The 27456-nt window shown below is 44.3% G+C and overlaps 1 protein-coding gene across 4 annotated transcripts in view; it reads left to right on the plus strand.

The window, feature by feature from the left end:
• The window catches only part of Zranb3 (zinc finger RANBP2-type containing 3), a 245878-nt gene extending 227728 nt beyond the window's left edge, over positions 1-18150 (plus strand). For all 4 annotated transcript variants that reach the window (XM_029563233.1, XM_029563231.1, XM_029563232.1 and 1 more), the window contains 5 exons: positions 1104-1246; positions 10644-10754; positions 11906-12302; positions 15868-15999; positions 17462-18150. In XM_029563233.1, coding sequence (XP_029419093.1) covers positions 1104-1246; positions 10644-10754; positions 11906-12302; positions 15868-15999; positions 17462-17560 — 882 coding nt within the window. In that variant the 3' untranslated portion in view covers positions 17561-18150. The remainder of the gene's footprint in view (positions 1-1103; positions 1247-10643; positions 10755-11905; positions 12303-15867; positions 16000-17461) is intronic.
• Positions 18151-27456: the final 9306 nt, after the last annotated feature.

Genomic DNA, 27456 nt, shown 5'->3' on the forward strand with positions numbered 1-27456 from the left:
GACAGTTTGTAGCTGCCATGTGGGTGCTGGGAATCGAACCTGGGTCCTCTGCAAGGCAGTCAGTGTTCTTAAACACTGAGCCATCTCTCCAGGCCCCACATTTTATCTTTTAAGGTTAAGTTCTAACAATGGCATATTCTGAGAGCTAGGATAACACCATGACTCTTGACTCTGTCAGAATCACCAGTGTGCAGCTACAGGCCAGCCACCTGCCAGGGAAGCCTTAACTCCGATCTCTGGCCAACTCATCCTTGCTGCTGAGAGGGTCATCACGTTCAGGGACTGACCCAGCATGTACTGGATCATCCACCCAGCAGCCACCATTTGTTTTTATGAGAAATTAGTGAGGATTTTGGTATTTATTTTTGGTTTTGGGTTTAGCACCTTTTTTGAATGGAAATAAAGGATTGCCAAGGGGTCAGCTGCACCCCTCCAAGGGGAAAAAGGAGCAATGAGCTATTTTCTTTGGCATCGGTTACTACTGACTTTCAGATTCAGATAGATGATGACTGAAAATAGATGATTAGATAGATCGATAGGATGGTAGAAAATTGGATGGATAGATACATATACAGATGATTAATAGATAGATAATAGATACATATAGAAATAAATGATAAACTGATTGATAAGATACATAGATAGGTAGACAGACAAATAGACCCTGCTTGAGTGACCCAGATCTACTGCTGACTTCCGTCCTGTGATGCCTGAAGCACTTGATAGAGTGACTCTCAGATGCTGGACCATCCCCAACACCCCTGCATCATGTGCTTCCCCAAAGCCAGCTTTGCCTGGGCTGCTGCTGGAGTCTGTGCTTCCACCCTGTCTTAGTCATGGTGAGCACATTCTCAGTGCTGGTACCTGTGAGTTAGGGTATAGGCTGGATGCTGATGTGCCTTTAGAGACTCTGGATCAAACTGGGCAATAGACCATTTATAACTTATGAAAACTATGAAATTGAAGGAAGCCATAAATTATAAGACTCAAAACATGTTTGAGGACTATAATAAAAGATTAGTTTTATCATGTTGTAAATAGCCTGACTTTCAAAGGAGGATGTCTGGGAGCTGTTAACTCTTAATTGTTTCATTTTCTGCCAGATTTTACGGTTTGTTCGGGAGTGGAACAGTCTAACTGCCATGAAGCAGAGGACAATCAGGAAAGGTGGGCAGCTGTTCTGCAGCCCAGTCCTAGCTTTGGAAGAGATCACAAAGCACCAGGCCAAGCAAAACAGTACGAAAAGGTAGGAGCTTCCTTTCCTTTTCATCTGATTTTAATTTTCTGTGTGTGACATTTGCCTGCATGCATGTAAGTACGTGATGTGCCTGGCAGTGCCTGTGGGGAGGCCAGAAGAGGGCATCAGATCCCCTGGAACTGGAGATGGTTGTTTGCTGCCATGTGGGTTCTGGAAACCAAACCCAGATCCTCTGTAAGAGCAGTTGGTGCTCTTAACCACTGAGCTATCTCTCCAGCCCTCCCATCATTATTTTTCTATGAGATCTGAGGTACCTTATGGAACTATTAATGAAATTTTGATAAGAGAAAATTATACTGGGGATATTGCTCAGTTGGTAGAATACTTGCCTAGCATGCACAACACCCTGGGTTCAATCTCTAGCATTACAGGAAGTGGGCATGGTGGTGCATGCCTGTAATTGCTGCACTTGGGAGGTAGAGATGGGAGAATCAGGAGTTCAAGGTTATCCTCAGCCGTATAGCAAGGTCAAGTCTAGCCTGGGATACATGAGCCCTCATCTTAAAAAAGGAAGTAAGGGAAAAAGGGAGGAGATGGAGGGAGGGAGGGAGGGAAGGAGGGAGGGAGAGAGAGAAAGAGCCAGGTGAGATGACTCAGTGAACAAAGGCACTTTCTGCCAAGCCTGACAACCTGATTTTGATCCCCAGACCCACACGGTGGAAGGAAGGAACTGACTCTTAAAAGTTATCTTCTGACCTCTAGTAGTTATATCATTCCATAGCAACATAATTAAATATGTAGTGAACTTAATCAAACCTGCTGGAAAACATCAGGTTGTCTAGGTCTGGTTACCAGGAGTCCTGCTCATCAGCAGAGAGGCCAGAGGTAGGGTTGGTGCACCTGTGACCTGTTAAAGCTGGGACAGTTACTAACAACAGAGAGACCTTTCACCTTCAGACCCTCAGAGTATGCCCAGGACCCTGCCTGCCCTGAGTTGCCCTTCTCTGGTATGAGCCTTGGGTGCCATGCAGCAGGGGAGCTGGTTCTGTTGGAACTGATCACCATGTTCCAAAAAGTGTTAGGTAACTGTAAGGTCCGTGGTTGGAAATTACAGCCTGTGACCGTCAGTACCACTTGCCATCATCGCTGTAGGTCGTTCCTAGTTTCTCTACACGGCAGTGTAACCCTCCATGAGTTTCCTTGTGTTGATCTTTTTTTTTCTATTTTGGAGGGGAGGCATCTTTTTGAGACAGGGTCTCCCCGTAGCCCCAGCTGTCCTATGTTAGACCAGACTGACTTCAATCTTAGAGATTCATCTGCCTCTCTAGTGCTGGGATTAAATGTGATGCCATGTGTATGCCATCACATCTGGCTTGTGTTTGATCTTAAATCCCAGTTCTTTTTGCATGAATCAAAGAATACCAGGAGAGGTTGCTGGCTGGTCTCTTGCACAGTTCTTGCTTTGGAGAGATCACAAAACAACAAAGCAAATGACAGCAACTGCTGAGAAAGCCCTTTGCCCCTCTGACCACACACCTGCAGCCTGTCTCCCTCCACACAGTCCAACACGGAGTGTTCCCGCCTTTCCTGTTCACAAATATGAAAAAAAACAATACATCAAAGGTGTACAAAGGTGAGCGGGGCCATGGATGATTCCAGAAAATTTGGCAGTCCCCATGCAGTAGAAATCAGTACCCATGCAGTGTTTGAATGTATGGTATTGAGCATATCAGTATGTGAGAATAAAAAACAATACCTAGTGATAAAATGCCAAGTGTAAGCGTAAATACTCATAAAAGAATGGAGACTCACCAGGCATGGTGGCACACGCCTTCAGTCTCCGCACTTGGGAAGCAGAGGCAAGGCAGATCTCTGAATTGAAGGCCAGCCCCAGCCAGGGCCACACAGTGATACTGTTTTTCAAACAAGCAAACAGACAAACTGTTAGTGTTGATCTAGTAATTGCATGGAAGGAACCACACCTTGGAATCTCCCAGAGGTTTCTATAGGACATTAATTTTCAGCAGGGGGCAGCCAGGATCACAGCATCTGGAGACACTGTAGATTGTCATGGTATAGAACACACCTGGGAACTATCTGTTGGGCAGGCTGCTGACCAGGATGATACCCACAGAAATTTCCAGTTCAGAATGTCTATAGAAATTCTGTTCTAGAGCATGAAATTTGGGAACCTAAAGAGGTTGTAGAAATTTTATACTTTCTACCAGGGTTAGAAACCCATGACAGAAAGAGCAGTGACCATTAGTGAACTAGTAGATCATATCTTCATGTCTAAAACTAGAAAAGATGGAGTCTGGAAAATGCAAAAAGTCCTTCAAGTTCAGACTTAAAAATTAGAATTCTTAGTCAAGTAAAGCATTTTGACAACGGGGTCTATTCACAAGTTGCTCAAGTCTCTTGTACTGACTGAATTTTTCCCATAGGGTTTATTACTTTATATGCGAGAATGCATTTGAAATATGTGTATGCATTTATACATACTCACCTTCACGTAAGTGTGCACAGGAGCACTGCTATAAAGTGTAGTGCCTGTTTCGTTTTTCTAAGTACTTTTCCCAGTCTTCTCCATTTTTCTCTTTTTTTTGGCTACAAGTTAGTTGACATACTGATCCTCTTTCTCCCATGATCAGCATTCCCTTCATAACTGAGTCCACAGCCTACCTACCCTTTCCTAGGCATGCTGAATTGCTGCTTCTCCACCACACATGAAGTTCTACCTAGAGCACCAGCTGAGGCAGATGAAAAGCAAAGGTCAATGCAAAATTAACACCAGTAGATGGGCAGTGTTAGTTACTAACTTACATGTAGCTATACAAAGGTGTATCTTCTGTCAGTAAGCATCAGATTTGTATTTGCAGAGCTCACTCTGGCAGTGGTGACATTAGATCAGAAATGGTGACTTGAAGTGGGCAGACCATAACATTCATTTCCTATCATTGCCACAAGCTACCACCAACTCAGCATCTTCAGCAACACATTTATTATCTCACAGTTCTAGAATTCATATGCTCCCGTTGACTCTTGCTGGTTTTTCTCTGTGATTTTATGAGGCTATAGTCACATGGCTCTAATCATGGCTTGGATAATAATCTACATCCAAGCTCGTTGAGAGCATTGACAGAATGTACTTCTTGCACATGGAGGCTTCAGGTTCTCATATCTTGCTGGCTATCAGCTGGGGCCACTGTCTGTCCCTGGAGGCCTCTCTCTGGTCCTAGCACATGGACCCCAGCATCTCAGGGCCAGAAGCAGTCTATCAAATCCTTGTTTTCTTGGAATCTCTGCCTTTTTTTTCCTCCCCCTCGTTGAGAGCATTGACAGAATGTACTTCTTGCACATGGAGGCTTCAGGTTCTCATATCTTGCTGGCTATCAGCTGGGGCCACTGTCTGTCCCTGGAGGCCTCTCTCTGGTCCTAGCACATGGACCCCAGCATCTCAGGGCCAGAAGCAGTCTATCAAATCCTTGTTTTCTTGGAATCTCTGCCTTTTTTTTCCTCCCCCTCCTCCTCCCCCTCCGGAGAACATATGTCAATATTTTTCCGAGTCTGTGTTACTTCACTTAGTATAACAGTTTCTAGTTCCATCCATTCACCTGCAAATTTCATGATTTCATCTTTCTTTACTGCTGAGTAAAATTCTATCGTATAAATGAACCACATTTTCATTATCCACTCATCAGTTGAGAGACGCTTCAGTTGCTTCCATCTCTTAGCTATTGTGAAAAGAGCAGCAGCTAATATGGATGTACAAGTGTCTCTGCAATAGTATGAGTTCTTTGGGTATATGCCAAGCAGTGGTATAGCTGGGTCAAATGGTAGGTTCTTTCGTCCTCCTCCTCCTCTTCTTCTTTGAGACAGAGTCTCCCTGTAGACACAGCTGGCCTGGATTTGCTATGTAGACCAGGCTGCCCTTGAACTCACAGAGATCTGCCTGCCTCTGCCTCCCAAGTGCTGGATTAAAGGCGTGAGCCACCACACGCAGCTCTTTTCTTCTTTTAGAGCTCATATAGTTATATTGGGCCAACTTAGTAATCTATCTGAAGGTCATCTGAATAGTGACCTTAATTATATCTCCAAAGTCTTCCTTTTTAAATTTTTTAAATTATTTTTATATTTTAACATTTTTATTTTTATTTATTTTTATTTATGTAATTGAGTGTTTTGCTGCATGTTAAGTGCATCTGTGTCATGCAGTGCCCACAGAGGCCAGAAGAGGGCATCTTATCTCTAGGAGTTGGAGTTATAAGAGGTTGTGAACCTCCAATGTGGATGCTGGATTCGCTGCGAGAGCATCAACTACTGAACCATCTCTCCAGCCCCCTCAAAGTACTCTTATAACACTACCTAGATCAAATAACTTCAGGATAGTAATCTTGGTAGAGAGCTTTAAAAATTCTACCTACTGGGGCTGAAGAGATGACTCAGCAGTTAAGAGCACTGACTGCTCTTGCAGAGGACCCGGGTTCAATTCCCAGCACCCACATGGTGGCTAACAACCATCTGTTCCAGGAGAATCTGATGCCTTCCTCTGACCTCCTCAGGCATTGCACAACATGGGTGCACTTACACACATGCAGGCAATACATTCAGCAGAGGACCCGGGTTCAATTCCCAGCACCCCCACATGGTCTAACAACCATCTGTTCCAGGAGAATCTGATGCCTTCCTCTGACCTCCTCAGGCATTGCACAACATGGGTGCACTTACACACATGCAGGCAATACATTCATTCACATAAAATAAAAATAATAAAATATTTTTTAAAAATCCTACCTACCATCCAAGTTAAAAGATTTTTATAGTAGACCTAGAAAAAAAAATACTGATGGAGGTCTCTTAAAGCATAAGCAGTGGGACTGGAAGAAGGAAGAAAGCTGTTGAAGAGGTACACCTACACTTCTTGGTGAATGATGGGTAGAGAGAGGGAGGTCTTTAGGGGAAACCTACCTAGCAGAGCCTCAGAATGGAACCTGTATGCCCACAGAGGGCAAATTGCCTCAGCAGCGCTGATTTCTTATAGTGGAACCTCAGTGACTGTCAGTGTTTTGGAGTAACCCTGTATCTGTGAAAGCAGGTATGGAAGCCAGGCATAAGCAATGGGGTGCTGCATGAGGAGAGTTAACTCTGGATCTCATTCCTCCCACCATCCTACCAGATTTTCTAGATAAACTGAACTCCAGAGCCTCCAGACTTGCAAGCATCCAGCTCAATGAGGCTGAAGGGAGAAGCATCACACTGACACTGGAAGTCCTTCAGATGCCTCTTTTCACTCCCTTCCAGAATGCCTAAACCCACATTTGACTTATGAGGCATTCGAAGGAAGGATTCATGGCTTAAAAATATTAAATGTCAGGGCTGGGCGTGGTGGCGCACACCTTTAATCCCAGCACTTGGGAGGCAGAGGCAGGCGGATCTCTGTGAGTTCAAGGCCAGCCTGGTCTACATAGTGAGTTCCAGGACAGCTGGGGCTACAAGGAGACCCTGTCTCGAAAAGACCAATATATATATTGGTCAGGCTGGAGAGACATGGGCCAATAGATGAATGTGTGAGGATCAAAGTTCATGTTCCCAGCAGTCAAATTGGGAAACAGAGACAGGGGTCCCTGGGGCCAGCTGGCTAGCCACACTAGCAAAATTGGCAAGCTGTGGGATCAGCAAGAGACACTATTTCAGTAAATAAAGTGGACAGTGTTCAAAGTAGACACCTGATATCGACCCTTGACCTCCACATGCAGATGCACACATATTCAAACATGCATATGCAAATGCACATATCACACACAAGCAAATATATATACTAAAAAGATGTAGCCCCAAATCTATGGCTAGATCTCCAACAAGATTATTCTGAGGCAACCCCACCAGTTGCAGGCCTCAGCTAGGCCAAGGTCTTGAAGCTGGTTTCCAGGTAGCTCCCTCTTAATATCCATCCCTGTGGGCCACTTACCTAGAGCACAGGATTATATCCATCCCTGTGGTCCACTTTCCAGTGCACACAACTTCCCTTCTGCCAAAAATTCCCATCACCCACTCCCTTCCCTGTCCAGGGGATGGTTTAGTAGATAGCATTCTTCCTGCCCTGTTTGCCAAAATTGAGATTTACTGTAATCCTTTGGGGAATTGGCACACTTCATGAATATCCTAGCAAACTGCACTGGAAAATGAAATATTTGCATCTTAACACTGTTTCAAAAGATGTTAACTCCCTTCTTCAGGGCCGATCAATCTGTTCTTTGTAGTTTCCAAAGATGTATGCTTGAACTTCATATATGAAGGCAGGAGGTTATTTTTGGTCCCTAAATCTCTGAGTAAACTTCTCAGCATGATTGAAACTTACTGAATTAAGTTTCTAAGCTCTTACACATTGACTGATACCTGAGGCAAGCCTTAATATCCCATTGTCCTGCAAAGCTAAGACAGTTTGGAGTTCATTTAGAACCTCCAGAAATGCTGTAGCAAAATGCTTTTGTCAGGAAATAAGTAGTTGAGGAAATGAGGGGATAAGGAGGAAGTTTAGGAACTAAATGAGCAAGCCCAAGAACTCACTGTGAATTAGCTTCATTTTGCTTTAAGAAGCACACACAAGTAGAAATGCAAATATAAAAATGTGCACCTAGGCCAGGCGTGGTGGCTCACACCTTTAATCCCAGCACTTGGGAGGCAGAGGCAGGCAGATCTCTGTGAGTTCGAGGCCAGCCTGGTCTACATAGCCAGTTCCAGGCCAGCTGGGGCTACAGGGAGACCCTGTCTCAAAAAGACTAAAAAAGGCTGGGCGTGGTGGTACATGCCTTTAATGCTGGCATTCGGGAGGCAGAGGCAGGTGGATCTCTGGGATTAACAGCACGTGTGCTACTGTGCATGGCTTTCCATGGGTTCTGAGGATCTAAATTCAGGTCCCTCGTGTTCACTTTACCCACTGAGCCATCTCCCAGCCCACATTTTTTTAAATGATATGACTGTGCTAGTGAAAATGTGAGGAAATGGGTATTCTTTTTAAAAAATATTCTATTATTTTTATTTCATGTGTATGAGTGTATTGCCTGCATGTGTGTTAAGTATACCTGTGTCGTGCAGTACCCGTGGAGTCAGAAGAGGCCACTGGATTCCCCTGCAACTGCAGTTATGGACCGTTGTTAGAGTAGCTGGTGCTCTTAACCACTGAGCTATCTCTCCAGCTCTGAAATGGGTATTCTTACTTATTGCAGTCTAGATACGTATTGATGAACTTTAGAAGAGAACAATTTGTCAGAATCTACCCACACTTAAAGAGCCAGGACTCTTAACCCAAAGAGTCTAGCTCTAGGGACTGTGTGTGTGTGTGTGTGTGTGTGTGTGTGTGTGTACTCAGTGTATAAAAATTACAGTGAGTATCCATGTATATTATAATAGCATTGTGATAGTAAAGGTTGGAGACAACCCAGTGGCCTATTAACCAAAGACTGAGTAGATAGATTAGTACATGGTTTATCTGTATAGTGGAATAGTATGTAACCATTAAAAAGAATACAGCAGACTGGGGAGATGGCTGAGTGTGTAAGAGTTGCTTGCTGTGCAGGCATGAAGACCTGAGTTCAAATCCCCAGCACCCATGTTAAAAAAAAATTGGGATGTGAAGAGATTCATGTGGAATTTTAAAAATATATAATAAGCATATACAATAGTTATAAACTAGCAGAGAAACTGGGCCATGCTAGTTAGAATTGGGTAATTGCATTTCACCTACTTAATTTCCCCAGCCACCTTTAATTGATTTACTTTCTTCTTCCAGTCCCTAAACCGTTTGTGTTACTGATAGTGTTTTGTGAGAAGGGTCTGAGTCCCACATCAAGAGGACTTTGTTCCCATGGAAGACTCCATAAAACTACGGGCTGATGTTAATAGCAGCTACGTTGGAATTAGAGAAAATATGGTTGAACTCCATTAGCTAAAAAGAATCACTTTACACAAAATGTCAATATGTATTATAGCTGACTTGAGGTAATTTTCAGGAATCAGGAGGAGGTCAAGGGAGGTGAGACACTTGGAAAGTTTCTGTGCAGCCTGATAAGCAGTTTCCTCAAGGCTGTCAGTTGCACATGCATTTGATCATTTCTTATTCCCATAGCCACTCTTTTCTTCCTCCAATTGTCAGAAATCCATCTGTTCTGGTTTCCTTTCTGTTGCTGTGATAAAACCCTCTGACCAAAAGCACTTTAAAACAGAAAGGGTTTATTTGGCCTACATATCCAGAGCACAATCAGTGATTGAAGGAAGTCAGGGCAGATACTGGAGGCAGAAGCCATGGAGGAACACTGCTTTCTGGCTTGCTCTCTGTCTTGCTCAAGCTCATGTTCAGCTTGCTTTCTTATACATCCCAGGACCACCTGCCCAGAGATAGAACTTCCCACAGTGGGCCAGGGCCTCTCCTACATCAATTAACAATCAAGACAGTCCCCCACAGACATGCCCACAGGCTTAGCTGATCTAGATAATTCTTCAATCTAGGCTTTCCTCTCAGATGACTCTATGCTGTGTCAAGCTGAAAAGCTAAATAGAAGACACCATCCAAAAAATAGTGAACAACTCTTGAATCTCTTAGAGAAGTGAATCTTGAGAAAACTAATTTGGAATAGAGGGATGTTTCCCACATAAGACACCATGAAGAACAAATGACTTTTCTGACTTCCTTGTCAACATAGGGAATAGGGCTGTATCTTGCTTTTGCTTCAGTTGGTTTTGTGAGGAGTACTGTGAACACAGAGTACAGAAACTTGCTGGGAGATGTAGCTCGGTGGTAGAGTGCATGACTGTTGTGCACGAAGTTTAGGTTCAATCTCGGTACTGACTGAAAAAAATACATAATAAAAATCCAGCAACCATCCAGTTGAGGTTGCATTGGCAGTTCAATATGGGCAAGTGAAATGGCTCAGCAGGTAAAGGCGCTTGCTACTAAGCTTAATGACTTGAGTTCAAGTCCCAGAAACCCACATGGCCGGAGGAGAGAACTAACTCCGGCAAGTTGTCCTCTAACCTCCACACACATACTATTGCATGTACATGTACATGTAGACCAGGCTGGCCTTGAACTCACAGAGATCCGCCTGCCTCTGCCTCCCGAGTGCTGGGATTAAAGGCGTGCGCCACCATGCCCAGCTTATTAGCATCTATTAATTACATATTATGTTATGGTGTTTCCATACATATACATAAAGTATTTCCATCACATTCACCCCCATTATCTTCTCTTGGCCCCCTCTCACCCCCATTGATCCCCTTCTCTTTCCCAACTAGTTTCCCCTCTACTTTCATGTCTTTTTTGTGTGTCTGCAACACAATAAGTTTACTTCAGGTTACTTCCCAGTGGCTGCCCCACCTAAGAAAATGTCTCTCCCTCCCTATTAACTATTACATGAGAAGAAATCTATTTACCATGTACTTGTTCTAGGTACATCACCAAAGAAGATGTTGCCATGGCCTCCATGAACAAAGTGAAGAATGATGGGGGCCACATCCGTCTGATCACCAAGGAGTCCAGGCCACGAGACCCTCCCACCAAGTAAGGACACTGTGATATCCAGAATTCTGCTTTAAATGTATGTGTTGATTTCTGTAATAATACCCTCCCTCCATTGTGTGGTCACTTTGGAGATTGCAGAGATTTTTTTGTTTGTTTTGCTCTTTTGAGACATAGTCTCCCTGTAGCCCCAGCTGGCCCGGAACTCACCATGTAGACCAGGCTGACCTTGAACTCACAGAGATCCACCTGCCTCTGCCTCCGAATGCTGGGATTAAACGCGTGCACCACCATGTCTGGCCGCAAAGAGATTTTATGATTTAGTAGTCCTTCAGGCCTTCTGGCAACCCCATGAGGCCTATGAGCTCATCAATTTAGAGAAGGCAAGACCCAAGACCAGGAGCCTGGGTGATCCCAGGCCTAGGTGGAGAGGACAGCAGACCCGAGCTCAGACCTAAACTTTGTCCCGGAGCGTGTTTCAGTTACAGCAACCAACCATGGAAGATGGGCAAAGCAGTCATCAGGTCCCAGTACCCAGCCTTTCAGCATAGCTTCATGGCCCTTTTCCTGGGGTCCTAATCCAGTGAGTCTCAGTCCTGTCGTGTTTCATTTCTAATGTTAATCTGATCAGAGTTTGCCTAGAGGAGCATACTTGGCAGGCCTCTGTGCTGAGCCTTGCTACTCTGGCTGTTAACAGTTTCTGTGACCTATGAGGCAGTGGATGTGTGAAGAACTCATCTCAGGAGGTATATGAGCAAGTGTGGGTGCAGAGCAGCCTGCGGCCAGTAGGGTCTGTAGTGGCCTGAGAAGCAGTTCTTAACTTTGGCTTCTTCGGATGTATGAAGACTGGTCTGATTATTTGGTGGGGCTCTTCTTTTCTTTCTTTCTTTGTTTTGTCTTTTTGAGACAGAGTCTCCCTATAGCCCCAGCTAGCCTAGAACTCACTATGTAGACCAGGCTGGCCTCAAACCTGAACACACAGAGATCCACCTGCTTTGCTGGGATTAAAGATGTGCACCACCATGCCCAGCCTGTAGCATGGCTCTTCTTGGCATGGTGCTGAGCCACACTGAACCACCAGTTCTGTAGCCCAACTGTTTACTCTTTATCCATGCAGAGATGTAGAAAGCCTCTCTACCAAGGAAAGGCTCAGAGTTCATTACTTCACTAGTCAATGTTTTGTTCAACTGTAGAAAGCTTGATGGAGCCTGCGTCCCATCTCTGAATCCCTGCTCAGCACAAGCCGACTTCGCAGTGAAGCCATCCCCATCCAAAGGCTATGTTCAAGCCGTGGATAAGGAAGGAAGTCCGCTCTGCCTTCGCTGCCAACATCCCACCTGCCAGCCTGAGCAGGGCTGGAAAGCACATGCTTGGGACTCACGGTTCTGCTCCTTGCAGTGTCAGGAGGAATTCTGGATTCGCTCCAGTAACAGTTTCCTGAGAGCACAAGTGTTTGAAACAGAACATGGCGTGTGTCAGCTGTGCAGTGTGAATGCACAGGAACTCTTTTTGCGTGTAAGGGACGCCCCTAAAAGTGAGAGGAAGAATCTTCTAGATGCTGCCTGGACTTCAAAGCTCCCGTTAGAACAGGTGAGTTACCATCAGGTGCCCAGCTTTGCACTCAGTGGCAAATGCAGACTAATTTTGTATTTTAGCTTCTAATATGTAAAACTTCAAATGTATATACAGAGATAGGGAGAATAATCAACCCACATGCTCATCCAGCATCAGTCACCATGTTTTGCCATTGGCTTTCATCTGACCCTTACCTTGGGTCATTCAATCAACTCCTCTTCAGTGTCTCATGGCTTCCTCCTTCCTTACCCCGTTTCTCTCTGTGTTTCCCTTCCACCCCATCTCTTTCCCTCCCTCCCTCCCTCCCTCCTCTCCCTTTCTTCGTTCCTCTTTTTCTCTTTGTTCTTCTGGCTCTCTCCCTCCCTTCTCTCCCTCCTTTCCTCCCTCTCTCCCTTTCCCCTTCCTTCCTTTTTCTCTTTCTAGCCCTTCTGTTCTCTCCCTCCCTCTCTTCTCTCTTCCTCCCTCTCTCTCTCCTCATCCTCTCCCTCCCTCCAATCCTTTCTCCCTCTCCCACCATTTCTTCTTTTCCTCCATGCCTTCCCCCTCTCTTCTTTTAAATAGAATCTCACTACAAGTTATCACACCAACACAACTACAGTTTGATTGTAATAAGTGTCTGAATCCCAAGATTGTCTCAGAAGCAGCTTTCACCATTGATTTTGTTGGAATTAGGATCAAAATATGGCTTATGTCTTGGTTTTAGCTACAGTACCCATTATGCTTTGTTTGATCTCAAGCACACCTCCCTTTTCATACCATCGATCGTGAAGAAACTAGATGGTTTCCCCGAAGGATTTCCTTTATTCTGAATACCACGCTTTACCTGCATGGTGTTGCCTGGCATGTTCTTCTAGCCTGACAACTTCCTCAATATTCATTATAAAGTCTATAAGCTTGAGTAGATTCTGATTCCATTGTTTTAGGAAAAGATTTTAAGAGGTGCTATGTTGATTGCATGCATAGGTGGCTCTGTTCCCATGATGTTAGAAATGCAGTTTACAATTAAAATGTAGTATGTGTGTGTGTGTGTGTTCATTTCATTGTAAAATACAGTTTTAATATACAACTTATGGCAAAGTATTATTCGTAACACATTATCATCAATATTCACTTAACTTTCCAAAACTCAGATTTCTGCTCTTGTTATCAGACCTAATCTGAATTTCAAACTAAAGCAAAATAGTCCAATAGTCATTTCTAAGAGATGAATTAGTATATTTCAGCGTACCTAAGAGGTCCTTTGGTTTAACTGGTGAGCAACATACTGTCCCTTCAGAGGCGGCTCTGCCAAGCTCCCACACTGCTGTGTACAGGTCCTAAAGATGTGCAGTGCAGTGATCCATAGGCATCTTGAAAGTGGGCCATCTAGGAATGCAGCAGTCATATATTAAACATCCCAGACGTGCGTGTTCTGGGGAGAAGCTGTAGCGCTAGGCTCAGACTGAAGAGAGACAAATTTAGGATGTTGAGAACAGATCCCAAGAGCTCTGCTGCACATCTACCAGGAAAAACTAAAGGTGCATCTTCTGAATCATTGAGTCTGTCAGTTAAAGCTTCTCGGAAAGAAAGAATTGGTTGCAAAAGGCAGAACTGGGGGCTGGAGAGATGGCTCAGCAGTTAAGAGCACTAGCTTCTCTTGTAGAAGACTTTGGTTCAAATCCCAGCACCCACATGGTGACTGACAGCTGTCCATTAACTCCAGTTCCAGGGTATCCAACACCCTCTTCTGGCATCCATGGGCACTGCACAACATGCGTGCACTTACATACAGGCATAACACTCATACACATAAAATAAAAATAAATAAATAAAAAATTTAAAGGCAGAACCAAATGGATTTTTCCCTCAGATATGCCATTTAGACTGACATTTGTAGTTACTTCTCCAACCTCAAGACTAAAACTCAGTATGTATATCATTTAACAGAGGTTTATTAGTTCAGAACAGAAGAGAAAGTAAGGCAGTCAGTGATAAAGGTCAGCAGACAAAGCCTGCCTGGAGCTTCTCAAGGGTCAGCACTGTTAGGTCACTGGTACATCCTGGGGTCTTACAGACTTTCTTAGAAGTGCCTTACAAGGAGCTGAAGATGTGACTCAGTGATTAAGAGCACTTACTGCTCTTCCAGAGGATCCATGTTCAGTTCCCAGTACCCACATGGCAGCTAACAACCATCTATAATTCCAGCTCTAGGGAATCCTATGCCATCTCTGGTGTCTGCAGGCATTGCATGCATGTGGTGCACTTACATGCATGCAGGCAAGACACTCACAGACATGAAATAAAAATAAATAATGTTTAAAGTGCCTTACAAATAACCAGTTTTGCCAGCACCATTTATTGAATAGGCTGTCTTTTTTCCAGTGTGTCTGACACCGTTGTCAAAATTAAGTATTCATAACTGTATGGGTTTATTTCTTGGTCCTTTGTGTCACATGTCATGTTTTGTGCCAGCGCCATGCTGTCTTTATCACTATGGCTTTTTAGTATAGTTTGAAGTCAGGTAATATGATGCCTCTGGCTGTGTTCTTTCTATTTAGTATTGAAATAATAACAGGTCCCCACAGCCAGTACTCATGAACTTAATTATAATTTCTTTCTTGTCCATGACCAAAAAAATAAAAACAACTGTCACACTAGTCTCTGTGGTGTTTAAAAAGTTGCAGGGCCATAGTGCATGTTGGCTTACTATCTCAGGTAAAATGTTTAAATATATATATAATATATAGTGGCATCACTGGCTGACTGTGGGAGTAGACTGGCCTAGATACTGGCTGTTTTAAATGGATGTCTTTGCTTATTCCAAATATTCAGGGTACAGAGGTTTGTGGTAGAAACTTCATTCCAGTTCTAGTAAATGGAACTTGGGAAGTTCTCCAGTGAATAGCAAAATAAGTTCTATGTAAAGCTGGGAATGTGGTGCCATTTGTAGACTGCTTGCCTAGCATGCATGAAGCCCTGGATTCCATCCCCAACACTGCATAAACTGGGCATAGTGGTGGCTCATGCCTGTAATCCCAGCACCCAAGAGGTGGCGGCAAGAGGATTAAAGTTCAAGGTCATCCTTGGCTGCACAAGGAGTTTGATACCAGCCTAGACAGCATGAGACGGTGTCTCAAAAGAAAACTCTGGATAACAGCTTTTAGTGTTCACTGCCACAGATACAATAACAAATGCATTTATGTCAACAGTGAAGGATTATTTAAGGTTGAGAAGCTTCTAATTTCTAATTTGTTCTTACTTTTTCCTCACTTTTGGCCTCATGAATATATAAAGTAACCCAAAGGTGCAAAAAACAACTAATTCCCCAATCTGTCAGGAGCCTTGGTATTTTATACTTGCATATAAGTTTTTCAAAATGTGTTAGGTATAAGAGCAAAAAAAACCCCTCTTTTTCAGATGCACATTTTATTGCTTTAAAATTGCTAACCTAGAGGGTTTTTAAATCAGAACAAAAGCTATAAAAAGCCATCCTAATATGTTTCTCCCCATGATTTTGCTGTATAAACCAATTGCACAGTGCACAGCCCACAGTTTCGTACAGAGAATCTGGAAAATTGCTGATCTTGTGTTCTCACTGCAGCTAAATGAGATGATCAGAAACCCAAGAGAAGGCCACTTCTGGCAGGTGGATCACATCAAGGCAGTGTTTGAGGGAGGAGGCCAGTGCTCCTTGGATAACCTACAGACACTCTGCACAGCATGCCATAAGGAGGTCAGTGATGCTCACACACGTGACTGTATCCTGAGCAACCCCAGGGAGAACCACGCTCACAGGTGTGGGAGACTGTGGATGCATGTGCACCCGTGGCTAGAAGCAGAAACACTGCATTTCTTTGATCACTCCTAACACTTGGTTTTGTCGCGAGCTGTGTAGAAGTTCTTGGTCACAAATTTGGAAGCTGCTTCCCTCCTGTCTTAGTTTGTTCTTCATTGCTGTGACAAAACACTCTGACCAGTACCAACTTGGGGAGGAAAGGGTTTATTTGTCTTACATCTCCCAGGTCACACGCAGTTCATCAGGGAGCCCAAGGTAGGAACTCAGGACAGGAACCTGGAGGCAGGAGCTGGAGCACAGGCCATGGAGGAATGCTGCTTACAGGCTTGCTCCCCTGGCCCTTACTCAGCCTGCTTTCTTATGCAACACAGGCCCACTTGCCCGGGGTGGCACCACCCACTGTGGGCTGGGCCCTCCCTCATCACTCATCAAGAAGATGCCCCACAGACATAGCCACAGGCCAGTCCAATAGAGGCAATTCCCCAACTGAGGCTCCCTCAACCCAGGTGTGTCAAGTTGACACTAAAGCTATCCAGCACACCTCCTTTAATTCATGCTGTGGACTAGGGATGTGGCTTAGTTGGTAGAGTGCCTACCTGGGATGCACCAAGCTCTGGGTTCCATCCCAGCACTGCATATATTGGGTGTGATGGTGCATACCTGTAATCCCAGCATTTGGGAAGTGGAAGCAGAAGGATCAGGAGTCACGGTCAGCCTCAGCTACATAGTGAGTTCAAGACCAGTCTGGGATACAGGAGACTCTGTCTCAAAGAAAAGAAACAGCCAAAGAGAATGTGGTTGTTTCTATATTTTTTCTTTTTCTTTTTTTTGAGGGGGGGTCTTTTTGCGGTAAGGTCTCTTTGTAGCCCCAGCTGGCCTGGAACTCACTATGTAGACCAGGCTGCGCTTGAACTCACAGAGTTCTCATTTCTGCAATTTTTTTTCAGATTCTCATGAAAAATTTTATTTGTGGGTTTAACAGGACAATCAAGTTCTATCCTCTTTTATTTTCTACATTGTCTTATATGCTGAGTTGGGAATGAATTCTAGGCCTAGAGAATAGGAAATGAACAAACCTTTCACCCATTGCACTCTGGGAATTCCAAGATGCCTTATGAGTGCCCACTTGAATAAGAAGAATCCTGGTTTTCCCTAGTTCCCAAACAAAGAATTCATGGTCTTCCTAGATAGAGACATCCCCACTGGAGTCTGTTTTCTCCTAACTGAGTCCCATGAACCCAGATCTTGGGCCTCAAGGTACTCTGCCTGTGGCTTGGAGCACCTGCTATGGGCCAAGCACTGGGTATATGGATAATGTCAATTTTTCCAAAGTTAAGATTCAAAGTCTTTGAGCTTCTGTTTTCATTGCTTTTCCACTAACGTGTTTGTCAACTTCTAGAGAACTGCCCAACAAGCCAAGGAAAGAAGTCATGTGAGAAGACACTTGCTAGCATCAAAGCACGGATCTGACATCACACGGTTTTTGGTAAAGAAGTAGAGAAAAATATGAATGGATAACAAATGGCTTACAGGTGGAAGGATTTAAGTTTCTTTTCATGTTTGTCTAGTGTTTTAAGAGTGCAAACTTTTAGAACATGAATCAAGAATTAAAAATTCAGATTTTGTACTGAGTACTTTTTTAAAAAGTACTTAACTGAAGCTGAGTTATATCAAATATGTCTGTAGTCTACTGACTTCATGCAGATTGTCAATTATGTTTCAGAAAGATTTTGTTGCGCTTATGTTTGCCCTTGTACACTTTGGTCACTGCATTATGCACAGATAATATCTGATAACTAATTTCTCAATCAGTGATCAGCGCTTCTGGATTAGTATTGGTTCTGGACTGCCATGGTATAATTGGAACATTCCAGAACAATAAAGGAAAATTTTGGAGATAAGTCTTTATTACTCAGGAATTCTGGGCAAAGTACGACTAGCCTGCTTCCTGTATAAGAGAGACCTACTTCATTAAACGCCCCCCAAACAGGCTTTTGCATGTGTTTTCGGTTTGCCTTTGTTGCTTTATTTCTGAGCCAGTCATCTTTACTGAATGGATACTTTGGAAATAAACCTACTGCTATCGTGGTGTCTGTGTATAGTTAATTTGATTTGGGTGATCGGGAGAGTAAATAACAGAACATCAAGTATATGCCACACAAGCTCATGTTTTGGTTTTCTGCTTGTTTGCTTTTTGAGTTTTGTTTTTGCTTTTAATGTATAAAACTAAGCTAACTGTCAAAACAGCCTTTGCCTCCTGGCTCTCATTTTTTGTTTTTAAAATCCTGTTGATCAAAGTAGATTTCTGCAACCTCCTTTTAGAAGAGTCATGATGGAGCTGGGTGTAGTGGCTCACGCCTCTAATCCCAGCACTCAGGAGGCGGAGGCAGGCAGATCTCTGTAAATTTAAGGCCAGCCTGGTCTACATAGCAAGTTCTAGGCCAGCTGGGGCTATAGGGAGACCCTATCTCAAAAATATTTCTGAAAAAGGATGATAATAGGACCAGGGAGATGTGACACTCAGTAAAATGTTGGCTGAACAAGCATGATAGCCTGAGTTTGCTCCCCAGAACCCATGTAAAAAGCTGGGTGTAGTGACTCAGCTGTAACCCCAGCACTAAGTAGGCAGAAGCAGAAGGATCCTTGAGGCTTCCTGGGCAACCTGTCTAGCTAATAGATGAGCTTCGGGTTTAAGTAAGAGACCCTGTCTCAAAAAACAATGTGGAGAGGAATAGAGGAAGACACCTGATTTCAACCTCTGCCCTCCACATGCACATGAACACCATGTATGCACACACACACAAAAGACTGATGATAATAAAATACACTCTAGAGAAACACAATCAGAGGGGTAAGAACATTTAAAATACAACAGTAACATTAAAATGTAATTACATTTAAAAAATAATGCAACAGAGAAGCCAATCCTCCCTATTGTCAGGAAGTCAGAACAACATAAAATGCAAGTCTGGGGAAGAATAACAGCTCCAAATTTGCCTGCATGTAAATACCATTGGGATGTCAACCTCATTAGTTTAAGTATTTTCCCATTTTAATTAGTAGCTAGCATTTCACACTTTATTTTTAGAAGGCTTAACCATCCTGAACTTGTCTTGCAGAGTTGTCATTAAGTCAATAGCCATTTCATTGCATGAGATCAGACAACACTGTCTCTTGTAAATGAGGTCAGGCGCTCTCGGGCCTTGTTTCTGCTTTGCAAGCCTAGCTCTTTGCAGTTTTCTGCCTCATTTCCAGAGTAACCTAGGAATGGCCATGGTTGAGAGGTGAGAAGCCCGCAGCCCAGCTCACTGCCCCTCTCCTTCAGCATAAGGTCTTTGCAAGCAGGAGTTTAGTCTAAGTGGGTCAGATTGGAGTAGAGCTTGCTGTTTAGCTCACACTGAAGTGGAAATTCTTTCTCAGATAGCAACTCTGTGGTGGTTCAAGGTGAAACGATCTGTGGAGATGGATTCTTGTCAGGAATGATCATCTACCATGCAGGTCATTGACTGGCTGATTGCTAGCCCTCCTTGACACTGCTCAGAGGTGCCCTTCCCTTCCCTGTGTTTGATCTGCTTTATTTGTGGGGCACATTGGTTCTGGGACTGAAAATAAAGATAGAGATGGATTGATCTAATAACCACAGCCTCAGGGCTGTTATAGGGAGGCTGTTCATTCCTCAGACTGAAGATTTGGGCCTGTGTGGATTCCAACTGGAGGGAATCTCTGGCGGGGTGGAGGCCTGGCTAGGTGGTACAGCACTTGCATGGGATGCAAGTCTTGATAGTCAGCTGCTCTAGGGAGCCCCTGCCCCCACCTTCTGGGGCTGAATTAGAGGTGGGATTCCACACCCACCTGGCACTTTACATGGCCTTCTAGGGATCCAAATTGGTCCTTACACCTGCACAAGCACTTTCACCACTGAGCCATCGCCCCAGGGCCCCGTTCTTTTTAAGAGTGTCTCACATATCCCAGGCTGGCCTCAGACACCTTGAATTTGATCCAACCTTTATTGTCTCATCTGGTTCCAATCTGACTGAGAGATAGTTCTAATGACCCCACTTAACCCACCACAGCAATTTCCAAACCAAGAATGGTAGCATAGAACTTTCACCTGTGCCTTTAAAAAACCTCATTTGGCCTTGTTTGGTGGCACACACCTTTAGTCCCGTCAGAAGCAGGTGGATCTCTGTGAGTTCAAGTCCAGCCTGGTCTATATAGCGAGTTCCAGGCCAGCTGGGGCTACAGGGAGATCCTGTCTCAAAAAGACAAAACAAAAAACAAACAAAACACACCTCATTTGATGCACACTAAGACATAAGCCACTGGAACAGGCAAGGGACTATGCTATATAGCATGAGGCTTAATGATAGTGCTGGAGAGCCCAACTCAGGTCGTTATGCTTGTGCAGCAAGCTCCTTTACCCATTGAGTCATATCCCCAGTCCCACAAGGATTTTTTTCCCCACAATAATATTTTTAAGGTCAGGCCAGCTTCTAGGAAGCAGTCAGTGAGTTGAGAGCCAGGAGAGAAGCTGCTAAGGCAGAGAAGCAGGTGGCTGAACCCAGACTTCAATTTGAGCGACAGTGACATTTCTTGATGGTAAGAGCCGCACCCTCATCAGCAGAGAGCGTCAGCTTGGGGCTCAAGGGCATTTTCCTGGTGGTTGGATATTCAAACAGACTGGCGCACAGATGAGGGCCCTGTAATTTTCCAGTTCGAAAGAATAAAAGGTGGAAAATGAGAGACAAGCGAATAACGCGACAGAAAATGAGATGTTATTTCCAGTCTGTTTCTGACGGTTGATTTCCATGATTCTGTACTCAAGAAGTGAAAGGGAACCTTTTTACCCAGAGTGCTGGCTTCTCTCACACATCATTTAAATTGCTCCATGCTTTTATTTCTAAAGCAACTATATTTCAAATGCTTCATTCAAGGACCTGAAGAAGAGATCTGATTTATTAGGGAGATGTGTGGGCAGAAAAATCTTCTTCCCATCTACAGTGAAGAAAATGTGGGCGGTTTATTCCTTTGTCACAAGAAAATCTCCGAGGAATTCATTTTCAGTGATTAACTCTTGAGAGGGAGGTTTTGGTTTTGGTTTGGTTTTGTTGAGACTGGGTCTCACTATGCAGCCTTGGCTGGCCTGGGACTCACTATGTAGACCAGGCTGGCTTCAAACTCACAGACATCCACCTGCCTTGGAATAAAAGGCATGTAGGTGTGCTTTTTACAGAGACCGGGGTGGTCTCAGAGATGGAAACAGGAAAGCCTGACATACATCAGGCTTGTGCCGCTTAGTTTCAACAGTATCGTGCTTAGGAAGTCCCCTCTCCTAGTCCACAACACCCCCACATGGGTTGTACTTCCACTCAGTGAAGGCCCCATTGGCTCTCTGAGCACAGCACAGTCTGTACTATTTACATTGTGAACTGCTTCACTCTACTCCCTGGGTCCAGACATAGTTCTCTTTTCTCAGAACCTGTTTAGAGCTGAGCCCATCCTTCTTCACAGTCCCTGAAAGTCTGGTTTCATCGCAGCTCCTCCTGTGGTAGCAGCTGTCTCCCTCCTGACTCTGCACAGCTTTCCTGCATCTCCCAGGTCCTCTTTTTATTTTCCTTTTCTTTTTGTTTGTTTGCTTGCTTGGTTAGTGGTTTGTTTTTGTTTTTGTTTTGTGGGGACAGGGAATCAAGTATCTCAGGCTGGCCTCAAAAATCTCAGTGTATCAAGGATGATCTTGAACTCCTAATCTTCCTGCTGGGATTACAGGCATGAGGCACCATGCCTGTCTTATGCAGTGCTGGGGATGGAGCCCAGGGCCTTCAGCAAGGCAGGCAAGCTCTCTACCAACTGAGCCACATCCCCACCCCCAAAACACAAATACTCTTTTTATCCCCTGCTACAGTGCTAGCTCTGAGTTTGAGAGGCTCTGCCTTAATTAAAAAGGTGGAACAGTGATCAAGGATGATTCCTGAAACCAACCTTGGGCCTCCACTTGTACGCATATACACATGCATGTGTACCCACCCTACATGTGTGCCCCTACACATGTAAGAATATGGATGCGCACACACATGAAAAATGGTTTTCAGTCACATCTTTCCCTGTACACAGACCACAATCCTGGATTATGAGAACACTTTCCCTTGCTTGTTTGCAATGGCTTTCTACATATGCACATGCTCCTGTTAGACCATGTTCTGTGGGAGACTGGGTTTGGACAACTGAGCTCCAGACCTGACCCCAAGGGATCAAACCAATGCAGCTAATTCTGAGTAACTGGGCTGTGGTCAGTTGGAGAAGGGCTTGTAGCCTGTTAGCTGATTAAGCTGTGAAACATGGACCAGTTGAGCTGTATACCCAGCTGGCTGTCTGGTTAGCCTGGCTGTGGCCAATTAAGCTACTTTCTGGTCCATGCTCTCTGAGAACGTCAGAGGGCTCGGAACATGCTCTGCAAGCTGCTGAATTCACTGGTTGGTTCTGTTTTGTTCCAACTCTACTAGGTTTAACTGGTCTAGAATTTTCCCTCTTAACAGTTTTGGCATCATCACCAGGTTCTAGAACAGAGGTGAAATGAACCCCGGGAGCACCAGGTCACAGGTGAGGCGAACACCAGGAGCGCCTGGTCATAGCTGCAGGCACCTCCAGATTCGGGTTTTCTTGCTCATCTGGGAAGCATGGGTAAGTGCTTGCAGGGATTCAGTTTTTCAAACTGGCTTTGAGGAAACCTCTGGGTCTGGACTCAGTTTGGAAGTTGTAGGTGTCTGGAACAGGCAGAAATTGAACTAGGTGCAGAAATAGCCCTGGGTATCTGTCTGATGGGGTTAGATGAAAAACAAAAACCAAACCAATCTACTTGAATTCAATAGTAAAGGCTACTAGATGACAGAGAATCATGGTGTGAGCTGTATCCGGAGAGCTAAGAAGCCACCTCCATGGGCTAGCTTATGCTACCAGAAAACACATAATTGGGGTGCTATGAAGGCTGCTTTGTGCTGTGAGTAGGCATGTGAGCTTGAGGGGTTTGGGAGGAGGGAGTTGTGGTGACTGTCCAGAGCTTGAAACACCTCCATCGAGAATATCCAGTTTCCTATATGTGATTCCCAGAACACAAGCTTGGGATGTGGCTGAGTTGGTAAAGTACTTGTCTAGCACGCATGAATCCCTGAGTTCTATCCTCCAACACTGAATAAACTGGTTGTGGCAGTCCACACCTCATCAATAGGAGGTAGATGCTACAGGGTCAGACATTCAAGGTTATCCTCAGCTCCATTGTGAGTTCAAAGCTAGCCTAGACTACATAAGACTGTCTAAAATTTTTTTATTATATATATATGTATATATATGTCCCAGAATCTGTACTTGATTTGCCAAAATGGGTAAACCTTACCTGTAATTTGAAATGACAACGAAGACAATTTTGAACAAATTTATTTCCAAGAGTACATTATATAGTGCAATGGGATGCATTTTAATTGGCATACACAGGTTTTTATAACCTGAGTGGGAGGGAACATATTAAAAGGTTGCTCCTAGAAGTTGAGCTTAACCATCATTATGCCTCAGAATCCTAAGCCAGCCAGGCACAGTGGTGCATAGTGAGACAGGATTGCTTGAGGCCAGAAATTTGGAACCAGGTTAGCAGCAAGACCATGCCTCCAAATGAATTAAAACCCTGAAGCTAAGAATCCTCACAAAGCTGTCTTACAATGGTATGCACAAACCAAGTTATTGCTTTTACTAGCTGGCTTGGGAAGCTGCCTGCTTTTGCTATTTTGAGCCCTATTTCTGGTTCCACCTGTGGAGAAAGGCATCTCCTACACATGGAAGGTGGATGCAGTCTCTGCAAGCCTTTGTTTTGTGCAAAGCCAAGGTTTGAGTTAGTAATACACCTGCTTTTAACTGTTGTTACTAGTCTTCCTGGGTATGCTGCACCCACACTGGGTAGCAGTGTGTTTTAGGACTGAGATATCACTTAAGAGGAAAGGGTGAGTGTCCTTTGACTCAAGGTCCTCAGCACCCAGTTGGAAACATGGTGAGCAGCTGAGGAAAACATCCTTACAGTAAAAGGCTTTTGATAAGAGATGAGTGGGCCCTCAGAAGTGATGATGGGCCTTGGGGTGTGGGGACATTTCTGTGAGGAAAGAACTCCTGGCAGGATCAACCACAGCCACCTAGGTCCTTTGGAAGTAAATGTAAAAGGCAGAGCCCTAGATTTGGATGTGTTCCGAATATATTCAATCTAAAGCAGGCCTGCCTGTCATCTACAAAGGTCACACCTCACAATTGCACAGTTGAGTTACCAAAGGAAAAAACTGTAATGTTTTAAGTTTAGAATTGTGTTGGGATGCAGTCATAGCAATCAATAATCAGTATATTAACAATATATTTTGAGATTGTAATTCCTGAGTTCCATTAGTGCTGTGTGTGTGTGTGTGTGTGTGTGTGTGTGCATGCGCGTGTGTAAGGGGGGAGGTATCAACCAGGGTTTCATACATGCTACACCCACAGCTCAGTGACTTTTTGTTTGTTTGTTTTTTTGGTTGATTGTTTTTTGAGACTAACTTTCTTAACCAGCAATTCATGTACCAGTTAGGTGAATGTAAATGGATGGAAATTTATAGGTGAACATCTCATAGTTAGGGAAAACAACTGCCCAGCTTTCATGGAGAAATGTGGCCCGTCCTGACTCTGAAATGCTGAGCAATGGTATAAATTGAGACTGATAATCTCTGCATCATGGTTTTATTTTGAGACAGCCTCTCTGTAGTCCCAGCTGATCTGGAATTCACTATGCAGACCAGGCTGGCCTAGATCTCAGAGATTAGCAGTGTGTTAAGTGCTATAGAGAGGTCCCTTCGAGAACCCATGTCCCTCTGTAATGCACTAGTGGTTGGTTTGAATTCCTCAGATTTTCTTTTTTTCTCTGTCTCACCTCTTCTGGTTTGGCTGTTTATTTCTGTTTGTTGAGTTTTGCTATATAGCCCAGACTGTCCTGGTACTATATATACCATACTGGTCTCCAACTCACAGCAGTCCTCCTGCCTCAGCCTCCTGAATGCTGGGATTATCAGCTCTTTCTCTATAACACTGTCTGAATGTGTTGCTGGGTGGCGTCCACCATCTGCTCTGGTTCTAAGAATTGCCAACTTTCTCTTGTTAATTTTTTTTTTTTCTGTCTTTTTGAGACAGGGTCTCCCTGTAGCTGGCCTGGAGCTCGCTATGTAGACCAGGCTGGACTTGAACTCATAGAGATCCTCCTGCCTCTGCCTCTGCCTCTGCGTCCTGAGTGCTGGAACTAAAAGTATGCACTACCACACCTGGCTTCTTTTTTTTAAAAAAATTTCTTTATTTTATGAGTATCACCTGCATGTATCAAGTATACCCATGTTATACAATACCTTCAGAAGTCAGAAGAGGGCATCAGACCCCTGGAACTGGAGCTATAGACAGTTGTTAACTGCTAGGTGGGTGCTGGGAACTGAACCTGGGTCCTCTGCAAGAGCAGCCAGTGCTCTTAACCTCTGAGCCATCTCTCCGGCTCCAGAATTTTCTTTTAACATTTCCAAGCAACTTCATGTTGAGAGTCACCTGTAGATGAAGTCTGATGACATGGCACCTCCATAACATGCTGCTTTTCTGTGTTAGGATTTTAATTCCCTGTTGATTGTTCTATGGATGTCACCCTTCCTATGGTCGGAGGGTGTCAAAGGTTTCCTGTCTGGATTTTGTAGTGTGGCTGTGAACATTCCTGCTTTCCACAGCACAGTGGCTTTGAGCCTAGGGCTTTCTTACCCCGAGCTTCCTGCTCACATCTGGGTGGCCAAAGAACCTTTATTTTTCTTGTTTTGCGTGTATGTACTTGTTGGTGCAAGTATGCACATGTGTGCACGTGTGGAAGCCAGAAGTCAATAATGGGTGTCTTTCTCAATAACTCTACACCTTACACCTTTTTTTTTTTTTAAATTAGGGTCTCTCTATGTATCTTTGACTACTCTGGAACTTCCTGTGTGTAGACTAGGCTGGCCTTGAACTCACACAGATCCATCCCTGTCTGCCTCCTTAATGCCACCACACCCAGCTCATCTTTAATTTTTTGAGACAAGGTCTCTCACTGAACCTGGAGCTAGCTGGTGGCCAGCGATCTTCGAGGATCTGCCTATCTCCAGTGCAGAACAGCAGCCATGCCCAGCTTTTTACGTGGGGACTGAATACAGTTCTCAGACTGAAGCAGTTGCTTCATCTGAGCCATGTCCCCAGCCACATCAATCTGCACTGTTTACAAGTGCCCAGGAGATACCATACTGCATGTCTAGGCCCTAGCCTAGTGCCACAGCCCCCAAACTCGCAATCCCACAGGATGTGTGCGTGCTTGTTTGCTGTACTAGGCAAAGCAAAAATCATTTGCCAGAGTCGTACATATTTCCACTCCAGGCGGCCATAATGAAGTGTCATGCTTCAGTGTCATCTAACTTTAGTATTTGTGCCCAGCTCCTGTGTGTGAGGTGGCATCTCCTTGAGCCCAGCTCCTGCATTTTGGTTTTTAGTCTTTTGGCAATGTGAGGAGGGGTTTAAAAAAATCTATTGTGAACCTTAATCTGTGCTGGTTGTGTATGAAAACCCCTTTTCCCCTCTAGCTTTTCTTCATTTGTGTGTGTATGAGAGAGATGTATGCATGTGTGTATACATGTCTGTGCAGGTGCATAGCCTCATGAACATGCAAGGCTAGAGGATGACATCCAGTGTCTTCCTCTGTTATGCGCCACCTTATTCCCTTGAGACAGATTCTTTCCCCGAACTTGGAGCTCAGTTGTTTGGTTCAGCTGGCAGTCAGCAAGCCAAAGACCCTCTTCCTGTCCTCTAGGTCACAGACACACACTGCCATGCCTGGCTTTTTCATGTGGGTGCTAGGGATCCAGACTCAGGTCCTCATGCTATTCACAGCAAGCACTTTACACACTGAGTCGTCTTTCAAGTCCTTCACTTTGTTCTTCATGCTGTTAAACATGCAGAGCCTGTCAGATGTGTTGCTCACTTATGGTTCATAGGCTTTGTGTCTTAAGGTTTTTAATTATGTTAACATGCAAAGGAACGGGTTTCATGATGGCATTTTCATACACACATCATTTTACCTTGCTTTCATTCATCAGCCCCCTCCACCTCTCCATGACCCCACCCTCTGTTGGTGATTTCCTTCCTCCCCACAAATGGTCACCTTCTGCTTTCATGTCACATGTATTCCATTACAATGTTTCCTGTTCCTCCCTTAGATCTCTTCTTCCTGTCTCATGGGCCCTTTTCTATTTGGTCACACACACACACACAGTTTAAATTTCAATTTCACATATGAGGGGAAATGTATTATGTCTTTCTGAGTCTAGCTTATTCCACTGTTTA

The sequence above is a fragment of the Nannospalax galili genome, unplaced genomic scaffold (assembly GCF_000622305.1).
Source record: "Nannospalax galili isolate Female #2095 unplaced genomic scaffold, S.galili_v1.0 scaffold995, whole genome shotgun sequence".
NCBI classification, from domain to species: Eukaryota; Metazoa; Chordata; class Mammalia; order Rodentia; family Spalacidae; genus Nannospalax; species Nannospalax galili.